General features: G+C 47.2%; 1 protein-coding gene across 5 annotated transcripts in view; it reads left to right on the top strand.

Annotated features, from left to right (window-relative positions):
- Positions 1-10,786, top strand: part of LOC132392876 (mitogen-activated protein kinase kinase kinase 13-like) — a 188,058-nt gene extending 177,272 nt beyond the window's left edge. For all 5 annotated transcript variants that reach the window (XM_059967385.1, XM_059967384.1, XM_059967386.1 and 2 more), the window contains 2 exons: positions 1,210-1,513; positions 4,492-10,786. In XM_059967385.1, coding sequence (XP_059823368.1) covers positions 1,210-1,513; positions 4,492-4,593 — 406 coding nt within the window. In that variant the 3' untranslated portion in view covers positions 4,594-10,786. The remainder of the gene's footprint in view (positions 1-1,209; positions 1,514-4,491) is intronic.
- Positions 10,787-12,036: the final 1,250 nt, after the last annotated feature.

Below are 12,036 nucleotides of genomic sequence, written 5' to 3'. Positions count from 1 at the left end.
TATCTCTCAATCAAATAAAAAAACATCTCTCTTTATGACTCAAGCCCTTCAGTCCTTACAATTTTTTTGCACCTTCTCTAACTTAAGTACTCCTCTCCTATGCTGGGCGACCGGTACTGCACACAATACTCCATGTAGTCTCACCAGTGTCAGGTATTGTTATAGCGCGACTTCCCATCTCTTGTACCCGGTGCCCTGACAGATGAAGGCACAAGTGCCAAATGCGTTCTTCCCCACCCTGTCTACCTATGCCGCCTCCAGGAGAACCACGTCCCATATCCCTCGGCCTCTATTCAAGGGCCCTGCCTTCTACAGGTGAATAGTAGAAACTGGGCAAGGCTGCTGGGCATGTGAGGAGAATAAAGTTAGGTGGGTGTGTGACAGTCGAGCTTTATCTGGTGTTTTTAGGCTGTATGACTCTGACTCTAGAGAATAAATCTGAAGCACAGTGAGGCACACAGGCGCAGCAAATGTAATAAAAGATGCACAGGAATATCAAAATGAACAGATAAAAATATTTTATTAAGGGAAATTGGTTAGGAAAGGGGAATGTAGACTGATTAGACTGGATGTAGTTGGGTCTGTATTGGACAGTGAGGATATAGTATCCTTGCTACGTGATCACTTTATGTCCATTTTCGTGGATAAAATACCATTGGCAGAAGGGAACCCAGAACGCACGATCAGAATCAGGTTGAATATCACTGGCATGTTACGAAATTTGTAAATACTGCAAAAAGAGCAAAGGAAGTGATGGTGTTCATACTTTAGTTCATTGTCCGTTCAGTGATGTCCTCCCTGGGTGATGGGAGTCCTTAATGATGGATACCGCTTTCTTCAGGCATTGCCATTTGATTTAAGATAAGAAGAATTAATTGGATTTAATATGATACAAATAATAAATAGTAAATTGGATCTAGAAAAAGGCTTTTAGGTGGGAAACCTCCAGGTGACGTGTCTCTTGTCTGTGGAAAGTAAAATGGCAAGGGTCAAGAATAAAACTGGACTGAGTTGAACATAAACTCACATCATTCTAGTGCTGAATCTGACCTCTGGACTGAATGGCAGGCTGGTGTAGTGCAGAGGTGAAGGGTCGAGGGTTAGTGAGAGGGGAGGGATTTAAAGTGGATCTGTCAGAGGGGTGCTGAGGTCAGACACTTGACGCCTTGCTCGGGTTCTGAGAACTGTGTGCTCTCCGTGTCCCCGCAGGCCTCACCGCTGCATGAGCAGCTGCCAGTCGTACTCCACCTTCAGCTCGGAGAACTTCTCCGTTTCGGACGGGGAGGAGGGCAACACCAGTGACCACTCGTACAGTGGCACCCCCGACGGGCTGAGCAACAACAACGAGGAGCGGATGGAGGAGAAGCTGGAGGACATGCTGTCGCACACCCCGGAGATCCCCATCGAGATATCCATGCAGTCCGACGGGCTGTCTGACAAGGAGTCGGCAGTGCGCAGGGTGAAGACTCAGATATCGCTAGGGAAGCTGTGTGCGGGAGAGCATTGCCACGAGGTGAGGTTCCGATTCATTTTAATTACCATGTGTACATAGGGTTGCCAACTTTCTCACTCCCAAGTAAGGGACAAAAGGTGGTGAACCGCGACAGTGCAGGCCCGGGGTAAAGTGACTGAGGGGGCTGGCAGCTAGCAGATGGTAACAGGGACCTTTTTCAAAAGAGAGAGCGAGAGAAAAACAACAACCCTGAATAGGTAAACATATCCAATATATGAACCATGTATACATATCTTCAGTGTTATATATGAAATGTAACACCAAATTAGAACAAAGCATAATACAGACCATAATCTGACTACCAGTCAGACATGAAATAACACCAAATAACCCTATCTGTATGTGCCTATAGAGTGGACATATAATCACTGCAAAAGAGGAAGGGGGGGGGGGAACTCACCAAGTCTACTTTTTCCATGATTTTGTCATTTTCTGCAGTAGATTTCACGAAGAATGCACCAATATTGCCTGCACCTTTAGCTAGTGTGGCCTTCTTGTGCAGTTCTGTGGAAGCATGCTGAATTATCTCATTCTCACCTCCGTGGCTTTCATCGACATCGAGTCACCGCTGACGGGCTTAATCCATGACTTTTTTCTTCCCATTGCTTGTTATAGCTGCACAGTCGTCTCTTTTTTGGAGGTTTATCGGTATTGGCACATGCCAAACTGACCGAACAACACCAGACTTTACCGAAACTTTTTGTTTTGGCAGGAATTGGTAAAATATAGCACACAACTGATGCGCATAAGGGGGCCTGTGACTGGATGACAGGTGAATCACTCGTGCACATGCAACACACACACACACGCTGTTGTACCAGATCTAGGATCTGTCTGTAAGCGTGCCCTCTGGTGATTACAGAGTAGTGGCAGTCAAATACGGGACAAGGGCAGTCCCGTATGGGACAAACCAATTTAGCCCAACGTACGGGACGTCCCGGCTAATACGGGAGAGTTGGCAACCCTACCTGTACATTGAAACATACAGTCATTTGATTTAACAGACAAAAAACGCTGGAGGAACTCAGCAGGTGAGGTATGTGTTACTCTGGATTTCCGGCATCTGCACAGTCTCTTGTGTTTACGATGAACTGTGCTGTGGGTGCAGCCCGCAGTGTCACCACACACTCCAGTGCCAACACAGCAAACCCACAGTGCTTGGCAGAACAACACAGAGCACAACAAGTGACAACAGCAAAACGAGCCCCATTCCTCCCTTACACCTGCCCATGCACGCACATCCCCATTTCTCACCAGCAGGCTGTTGCTCCAGGTAGATTCACAGGAGAATGGGTAGCACTGTCCTCCGAGGTGGCATTGACAGGGCAGGGCTATTAAAGACCCTTGTGAACCCCTTGGCTACAGAATATAGTCCAGGAGGTTGCACTAAACTTTGGTTAGATTTAATTCCAGTTTTGGGAGTGGTGCAGGGGAGATCCTTTAAAATGCTTCCAGAAATGAGGGACTTCAGCTATCTTGTAAAGTTTATTTCCTGATGGTACAAGCAGTTAACAGGAGATCCTATGAAAGGTGTTCGCACAATGTCAGAGGTCAGTAACCTGGAGAGGAGGTAGACTGAATACATCTGCAAAGAGCTTATTGTCAAGTTTGAGTAATTTTGACATGAACATTCATACCCAGAGTATAAGTGCCATGAAAATTATCCTTCTGAGGCACCATCACAGTACAGTACAAGACAGTGACAAACGTAAGTTAACATAAATTATGCATAATTTACACAACAAAATAAACTAATGACACTAATGCAAGTTGACCATAAGACTTTCGGCCCATCGATTCTGCTCTGCCATTCAATAAGACCATAAGACGTAGGAGCAGAATGAGGCCATTCAGCCCTTCGAGTTTGCTCTGCCATTCCATCATGGCTGATTCCAGATCCCACTCAACCCCATACACCTGCCATCTCGCATCTTTTGCTGCTCTGACCAATCAGGAAACTATCCCCTTCCACATTCTGTGGCAAAGCATTCCACAGTTTCACAACTCTCTGACTAAACAAATGCTTGTTCATTTCTGTTCTAAAAGTGGTATGAGAGAGGAGATGGCCAAAGTAAATTATAAGGAGCTATTGGCATGATCATGGCTGATCTGGCCAGGGACCCATCTCCACCCACCTGCCTTTTCCCTATAACCTTTAATTCCTCTACTATGCAAAAATCTATCCAACCTTGTCTTAAATATGTTTACTGAGGTAGCCTCCATTGCTTCATTGGGCAGAAAATTCCACAGATTCACCACCCTCTGGGAGAAGCAGTTCCTCCTCGTCTCCATCCTAAATCTACTCTCCCAAATCGTGAGGCTTTGTCCCCCTGTTCTAGTCTCACCCACCAGTGGAAACAACTTTACTGCCTCTATTTTATCTATCCCTTTCATAATTTTATATGTTTCTATAAGATCTCCTTTCATCCTTCCGAATTCCAGCGAGTACAGTCCCAGGCAACTCAATCTCTCATAGTCTAAACCCCTCAATCCTGAATTAACCTCTTCATCCTTCTATTCTGAGGCTGTGCCCTCTGCCCCTAGACTCCCTCAGACATCCTCACCACGTCCACTCTGTCTGGGCCTTCCAAAGGTTTCACTCAGATCTCCCTGCCCCCTTTCCCCCCAATTCATCTAAACTCGAGAGAGTACAGGCCTAGAACCATTGAACGCTCCTGATACATTAACCCTTTCATTCCTGGAATCTGAGGGAGTTCAGTGAGACATATGTAGTCTGCAGTAACGATGCTTCAGGTGAATTGAAGAACTTGACAGTAGTGGGGAGGAAGCTGTGTTGAACCCTGAGACATGTATCTTTACACTCTGGAGCTCCCCACCTTTAGGCTGCATTGAGAAGAGGACATGACCAGGGTGGTGGTGGGGAACTGTAGATGGTGCACCTCCTGAGTGAAAGAATGTGGAGCTGGAAGTCATTGTGCTCTTGTGACACTGAAGTTTGACGTTTATTTCCCCCTCAGAACCCCGGCCCCTTGGTGGAATCGGAGTGCGACTCCTCGGAGGCCGAGTGCTCGGATGCCACCGTCCGCCGAGGGAAAGCATGCAGCTCGTCCACCTGGTGAGGACTGGCACAGGCAGAGAGTGAGTTCTGCCCGGAGAGTGTGCATGGAGAACACACACAAAAGACTATCAAAACATCCCATGGGAACAAACTGCAATAACACAGAGACTCGAGACCCTTCGATGTCAAGTTGTGATGAAGTAATTGTAGAGTTCACCATCATTTCAATCAAGTATGGCAGGGATCCACTTTGTTCAATAATGTAGCTAGTGTAACATTAACAATTTATTTTTGTTTGACACTTCATACTGTAAAAATATCAAGTACTTAAGAGACATGGAGGGGCAAAGAAGATGGACAAGGCATTGCTAGTCTTAATCGTTATACTGCATGAAGCCCAAGGCTCAGGGCAAAAGATTACGGACCAACATTAACCTGTACTGCTGCTTCAGCCTGAGACTGACCGATGTAACAGGGTAAAAAGAGACCAAACTGGATCAGGGTTCACAGGAAGACGTTACTCCCATCGCTCACAGGTGCAGACTATACACTGAAGGTGCACGCTTCAGCCTTACGAACACTAACCGGCTCAGTGTAAAGGCAAAGGGCCTCGTGGGGGGTGGGGGGGTGGTGGCGGCATTGGAAGGAATTTGGCAGCAAAGCCGGTACCGGGCTCTGGGGGCCGCGGCTGAGTGACGCTGGTCAGAGAGCTGAGGAGGCAGAAGGGATCTGCAGAAGGGATCCAGACACTGCAGGGGTAAGCGGGCAAATTATCGAAGGGTTCCCTCTCTGAGGTGTGGAGCACCAAACTGCCAATACCCTGCCATGAGGGGGTGGGGAGTTGAGACAAAGTCTAGGACAAAAGCAATGCAGGTAAATTTGAGGCTACTACCTCAACCCCATCTGTAGCTCTCTTTCCCTATCAATTGCAGAAGTTCCCATTGTCTCATCGTCTCTGGTGGTTCTGAGGAGTGTGTCCCCAACTTGCACTGTGCTTTGAGTGGGGGAAAGGCCTTCTTAATTTTAGAAATCCAAAAAACAAAAAAAGCAGGAACTGGAAATACTCTGCATGCCAGTCAGCATCCATGGGGAACTGAAAAGCATTTGGCTGATTTTTCTGGCCCTGTATCCTTCAGCGGGACCACAGAGAAGCTCGAGACCAAAACGTAGACCGACTGAAACCTGTGCTTAACTTGGTCCGTCAGGACATTTTGCCTGAATGATGGCAAAGTTTCTGTGCCCAACCAGAAACAGGCCAGGATGTTCCAGGAAGTCTGGTTCTGGCCCTGTGCCCCAGTGACCAGCACTCAAATACAGCCCATAACAAAGCGGGCAGCACCTGCTTCAGTAAGAGTCTGTCAGGACTTGGCCTCTTCGGAGGAGAGTTCAGTTCTTTCAGGAGACCAGTGCTGACCTCAGGAAGAGGAAGGGGGCTGGCTTAGTCAGGGGCACCAGTCCTGAGGTGACGGTACTGACTGGGGTGTGGCTGACAGGTTGGTTGTAGTGGAACTTTACTATGTATCCGACCTATGCTGACACTACCCACGGAGTGTGTGAGGGGAAATGCAGAGGGAGCTTTACCATCCCTACCCTTGGAGTTTTACCCGCTCCCTTCTCTTCCTCATCCTCTAGTTCTTTTCCCTCTCCAGTCCTCAAACTGAAGGCGGGTCAGGTGATGTTGTGAGAGAGGGCAGTTGAGTGAGCGCGTCTGCAGCCTCCTCTCTCCCTCCTTTTCTGTGGACATGTCCCAGGAGTGCACCAGACAACATAGGCATGGTCTGTCACCAGATGATCCTAGACGAGGCAGGTCAAGGTGGGATGAGGGGTGAGACCCCAAAATAAAATGCCCATCGAGTGGGTTGCTCCGTCAGATGCTCCCCCTGCCTTGCTGGACACTGCAGTATTGGTTGCTGTGAAAAGTTAGCCCAGACCTAGTTCCTCTCCAAGCACAAGGTCCATCCGTGGCCGACCGATACGACAGCTGCCCCTCCCCAGGTGCCAGGAGCTCCTCATTGCTTCGCCGGATGACGTGGTGTCGGACCAAACATCAACCATTCCACCGGGAAACTGATCTCGGGAGCCCGGACGGAGCCGGGGTTTCTGGGCGCAGCTTGCCGTCCGTCGGGGGGGGGGCAATGTTATTTCATCACCTCAGACTGGCTTCTCCACAGGAGGAGACGAGTTGTTGTAAACTGATGATTTCTGCTCGGCCCAGTGTTCGGTGGGAGACGTATCAGTGTACCAGCACAGGTTTCAATCTGAGCCGCCTTGCTCTGTCCATGCAGGGCAGCGTGTTACGATGTGCAAATATCAAAAACCACCAGAGAAGCATTGTCCCTTTCAGGCTTTTACTCTGCTAACTATCTTCCAGTTTTGATTGTGTGTTACTTAGATCCCTGGCAATTGGCTGACTGAGGCAGTGGGCAACTCGGAGAGACCCACCTTCGGCTGCAGGCTGCAGGGACAGTTCGTTCCGGTGTGATGGATAATTTTGTTCATGATACTGTGGATAACCTGTAAGCCCTGGGATATCAGGTGGCGAGAATCACATCTCTCCCCCACCCCCATGAGGCTCCAAAGAGAGAATGTTCTGTCTGTGTGTCAGCCCACGACCGGAGAATGGCCACTTGGATAAGATTCCTGTGTCCCTCTGAACTATTTACCCTGGGAGGGCAGCAGGGCAGAGCGAGTTCCCAATGTCAGGTGGCACCCTTGTGATTCAATGATGGGTGTTGTGTTTCCCTGCCCTCTATCTCTACACCCTGGTGACTCATACTCTAGCCTGGAGGGTGCCATTCAGTACTTCTGCCAGAATCTTTCCCTCGGCACTGTGGGTTTGAAGACCTGTTTTCACAAGGCAAACATCAAATTCACATTAAAAGCCCAGGCAGGTTCCACCAGAAACTGGCTGAAGTTAGATTAGATCTGGCCAGCACCATATATAACATATATCACATATATCTGAACATATCAATCAGTTCCCACACTGATGAACATTATGTAAAAACAACCCAGTTTCCCCACCCTTCACACTGATTATATTCAAATATAACTCGTTCCTGCGTATTTATCACTCTTTATCTAAACATTGTGACACCCGCAGCCTAGGCCGTCACTGTCCCTGTCAGTGTTGACTGGGTGAATGATATTTCTCGTTAATATCTCTGAGATGCAGGAAGCGTGTTTACTGGTAATTGATGGGGCAACTGGATCTCAGTTCCAGGAAAGCCCTTGGATCCCTCAATATACCACTGTATGAGTAGTTAAGTTATCCTGTGAGAGCAGACCAAAGCAATTGTGAGCAAGGGGACCTCAGGAGAGCGGAGAACTTTATGTCGCAGAGACATCCTAACTTGCTCGATCCCTGCGTGTGCAGCGATGCCATCTGACTTTTCCATTCGTTCCATGTAGCTGTCTGTTCCTCAGCTCCTTGCAAGAATATCTTACCCTCAAATATTTATTTACACTTCTGAGAGATTCACGTTGGTGAAATAACCAAACTGGCAGTGTTGGAAAAGCCTGAATCGGATAGTCTGGATGGTTCTTGCTCTCTCCATATGTAATGTATAATTGTTCTTTTCATATTTGTTTACAGTCTGTGGAATTGTAGACTCTAATCACTCTTTCACAGATTTTAGTACATGTGTAATTTTACAATGGCTCATTAATGCAAAAACAGTATCAGATCATTTTAAATTATTCTTTTTTGGTTCTGTAGCTGGACTACATCAGAATTCTTAACTTATCATTGAGGTTTTAATTGTGTTTTTTTCTGTAGATCAGAATTTTTTGTTCTTTCCTCACCCCCCCCCCCCCCAAAAGGATCTGTGAATTGTATTTGTCCATCTCTGGTTCCTTTGAGCATCAGCTGGAGTGCATCGCGTCACATGGGGGCAGGGACTGAAGTGAGGGGGTGGGGTGGTGGGGGCTGAGGCTCTGAACAAGATGCAATGCTGGTGGTCAGAAAGGTGGTTCAGTGCTTGCCTACAGTCAGCGATGTGGGAGCACTGCACAGATGGGATGCTTCCTTCTTGAGCAGGAGGGATTTAAAGGTGAAATCTGTTCTCCTTGCATGAGTTTGCAGCCCGGGAACAAGAGACATGAGCTTTGCTGCAGTGTGGTGCTGCACTTGTGTTTTAACACACACCTCGTTTTCCACAGCCCTGCCTTCACTCCAAGAACTAGCCTGTTTTGACACTATCGTTGGTTATAAAGACAAGGGAATTCTTCCCTCACCACCAGCCTATGAGCCTGTTGTACAAAAGTTCACTTGAACTTTACTTCCTAAGTTTCTGCCCCATTAACTTCCTCTCTCCCTGGGACCTCCAATCCCTTGAGGAGCTTAGATCATTGTGGCAGAGTTTCCAATTTGTGCAGCCCAAGAGGCACCATCACATGGCAGCCAGCATCCATTAGGCTCCCCATATCAGTTGACCATTGTGTCCTTCAAGCTGCCCCACCTTCCTGGGAGAACAGCTATCCAACAAGAAACCATCTCCAGTTCACAAAAGAGACATTCCCAGTATGTTATAATTACAAAGGAATTACGAGGAAATATATGGAACAATAATTTTTCTAATGAGTTAATGTCCCTCCCTTTGATCTTCTGCACTGGTTTACATCTGCTCAAATTGACCTTTGCAACATCCAAAAAATGAGCATACAGATTTACCCAGTTCCTCTGATCTTTAATCACATCGCGGGCCAGGGTCCGTTCCTCTGTCCAGACAAGTTGGGAAGAGACACTTCATTCCACCTGTCACTGACCTCGCACCGACACAGCTGTGCTTCTCCATCCTCGATTCCAACCCATTCCCTCATTGAATGCACTGCTTTGTTTTTTAGAAATGTCAAATTTTAACCTGTGCATTTCCAGACACGTCACCCTAGATATTGTTTTCATATCTTGGAGACCAGAGTCTTCACCACTGCTCCAAAACCTCCACCAACAGCTCCTATCCTTCACCACTCCTCAGTCCCTAAACCAGTCAGTTCCTCTACTCGCCCCTCTGCTTCAATTCATTCTCCCTCTCCCCTCTGTTTCTCTGCTGACCCCGCGCCATTTTCTCTCCCAGCTGCCTGTCCCTCCCTTTCAGCATCTACCTCTCTCTTCTCCCTCTCACCCTCTTTTCTGCGCCTGTGCTCTCTCCTGTGCTCACCACCCCACCTCCACTCTGCCGCTTTCATTTGATATTGTGAGAGTGGAGCTTACTGCGAAACCATTTACCTTGTTTGGGGGGGGGAGAGGAGGATGTAATGGTTGCTGCTTGCGTTCTGCTACCACACCGAACAAGATCCTAAACTGCAACTTTGAGCTTGTGTAGCCCTTGCTCCAACTTAATACATAGATCAGTTTGGCATTTGGTTTCAAAACTGTGATCTTTTTATACTCTGTCTCATCATTGTCAGCCCCGGGTCGTGTGTCCTACTAGGATACCTGCTTGTGTTTGTCCAGAGTGGGCACAACTCTTTCCTTGTGATCCAGTGTGGATTTATCAGCCAGTGAACCAACAATACTGTGAATATAGCAAAACAGCTTCTTCCACCAAACCTGTTCCGCTATTCAATAAAATCATATTGAATCCTGATCAGCTCCCCCGAAGCCTCACTCGATCCTAAAGTGAACATCTCTGTTCCTTAGCATTAGTTCCCCTTAATAAATTGAAGTCTGGCTGTCTTGATTTGAAATTTTCATTTGCTCCCTCTTTGTGGGAGGGAAGTGAGATGAGATATTCCCAAGCAATTGAAATTGACAAAAGCAGCCAATTAGAAACATTAAGTGGGAAAGGCGGTGTGTGTGAAGCACGGGCTCAGTTTGGACCTTTCTGCAAAACGTGTGTGTAAAAAATATATATATATATAATTGACAGGGGTTTTTTCTTCCCCTCTTGAAATGTACTCCACCAAAGTCTCACATCTGACTTTCCTTTACCATTTTTGGTAAAGCCACCACCCTCCCTGTTGTGGAGTAACCACAAATTATTGATCACCCTTGCACTTAGGAGACAGTATTGTAGATTCCTTTTGTATTAAATTTCAAGATCCACCTGGCACCATGGACTCCAGAGAATCTCACCTGTGTTTCCCCCCCCCCCCCCCCATACACTGAGGGTACGGTTATCTGGCTCAATCCTCTTTCACCTCGGATCTGCTGATGGTAACAGAGCTGACTCACGTGATTGGAGTCCGGTGATTGGGGGGGGGGGGGGGGTGTCAGAAGAGTAAAGACAACAGAAAAAATGCATGGAATAAAAAGCCAGTGTACTGCATGAGACTGTGTTGGTCTGTCTCTGTTCTGTTTACCTTCAGCAACTGTACACTCATACACGGAAGGCAGGAGGAGGGTTGGGGGGGGGGGAGTCACCTTGATATTGGTCCAGTGAATCTGGTGCAGGGGGCTAACACACTGAGTTACCAAACTGAATTAGGATTAAGGGGAATGCATCTGGTCCTTTCTGGAACATCGCCCCCACAGTTAAAAAGCTGGGAAACTGTCATCGAGAATTGTTTTTTACCAAATGGTTATCACTCGGAATTTATTGTCCCACACAGAGGAGGTGTTTAGTAGGTGTGTGGAGTCACTTAGGCCACAATGAAAGGGATGGCTGGTTACCAAGTGAGATTTTAAATCAGTCCATCAGCTTGACCATTATACTGCCAGGTTGCACTTACAATAAAGTTTATATCAGTTCAGTGTTGCAGTGAGTGACGTTATCAGGGACTGATGTTAAAGGGTATTAACTTCCTGAACCTGGTGGTTGTATGACCTGAGGCTCCTGTACCTCCTGCCCGATGGTAGTAACAAGAAGAGAGCATGGCGTGGTGATCTGTCTCTGTTGATGGAGGCTGCTTTCCTGTGGTGGCACTCCTTGTGGATGTGCTCAGTGAGTGCGATGGCTTTTATTGTGATGGACTAGGCTGTATCTAGAACTGTACTGCAGGCTTTTCTGTTCTTGGACATTGGTGTTTCCACACCAGGCCATGATGCAACTTGTCAGGATACCCTCCACTGCATCTATAATAGTTTGTTAAAGTATTGGATGACATGCTGAATCTACACATTCTAAGAAAGTTTGGGCGCTATTAGGATTAGAACAGTACAGCATAGGAATAGTCCCTTTGGCCCACAATGTTGTGCCAACCAGCTCAAAACTCAATCAAAAAAGAAACTAATCTTTCCAACCTACACAATGTGCATTCCCCCCCCCCCCCCCAATCTGCACATCCATGTGCCTTTTGAGACGTCTCTTAAAAGCCTCTAATATATTTGTCTCCACCACCATACCAGGCAGTGCATTCCAGGTATCCAGAACTCTCTGAGTAAAAAACTTACCCCTCATATCCCCTTTGAACTTAACACCTCTGAACTTACCCCCTCACCTTCTATGCATGCCCTCTGGTATTAGACATTCCTACCCTGGGGAACAGATCATCACTGTCTATCTATGCCTCTCAACTTCTTTCAGATCTCCACTCAACCAAGTTTGTCCAGTCTCTCTTCACT

Source organism: Hypanus sabinus, chromosome 4 (assembly GCF_030144855.1).
Source record: "Hypanus sabinus isolate sHypSab1 chromosome 4, sHypSab1.hap1, whole genome shotgun sequence".
Taxonomy (NCBI): Eukaryota; Metazoa; Chordata; class Chondrichthyes; order Myliobatiformes; family Dasyatidae; genus Hypanus; species Hypanus sabinus.
This window is presented reverse-complemented; position numbering and strand designations above follow the sequence as displayed.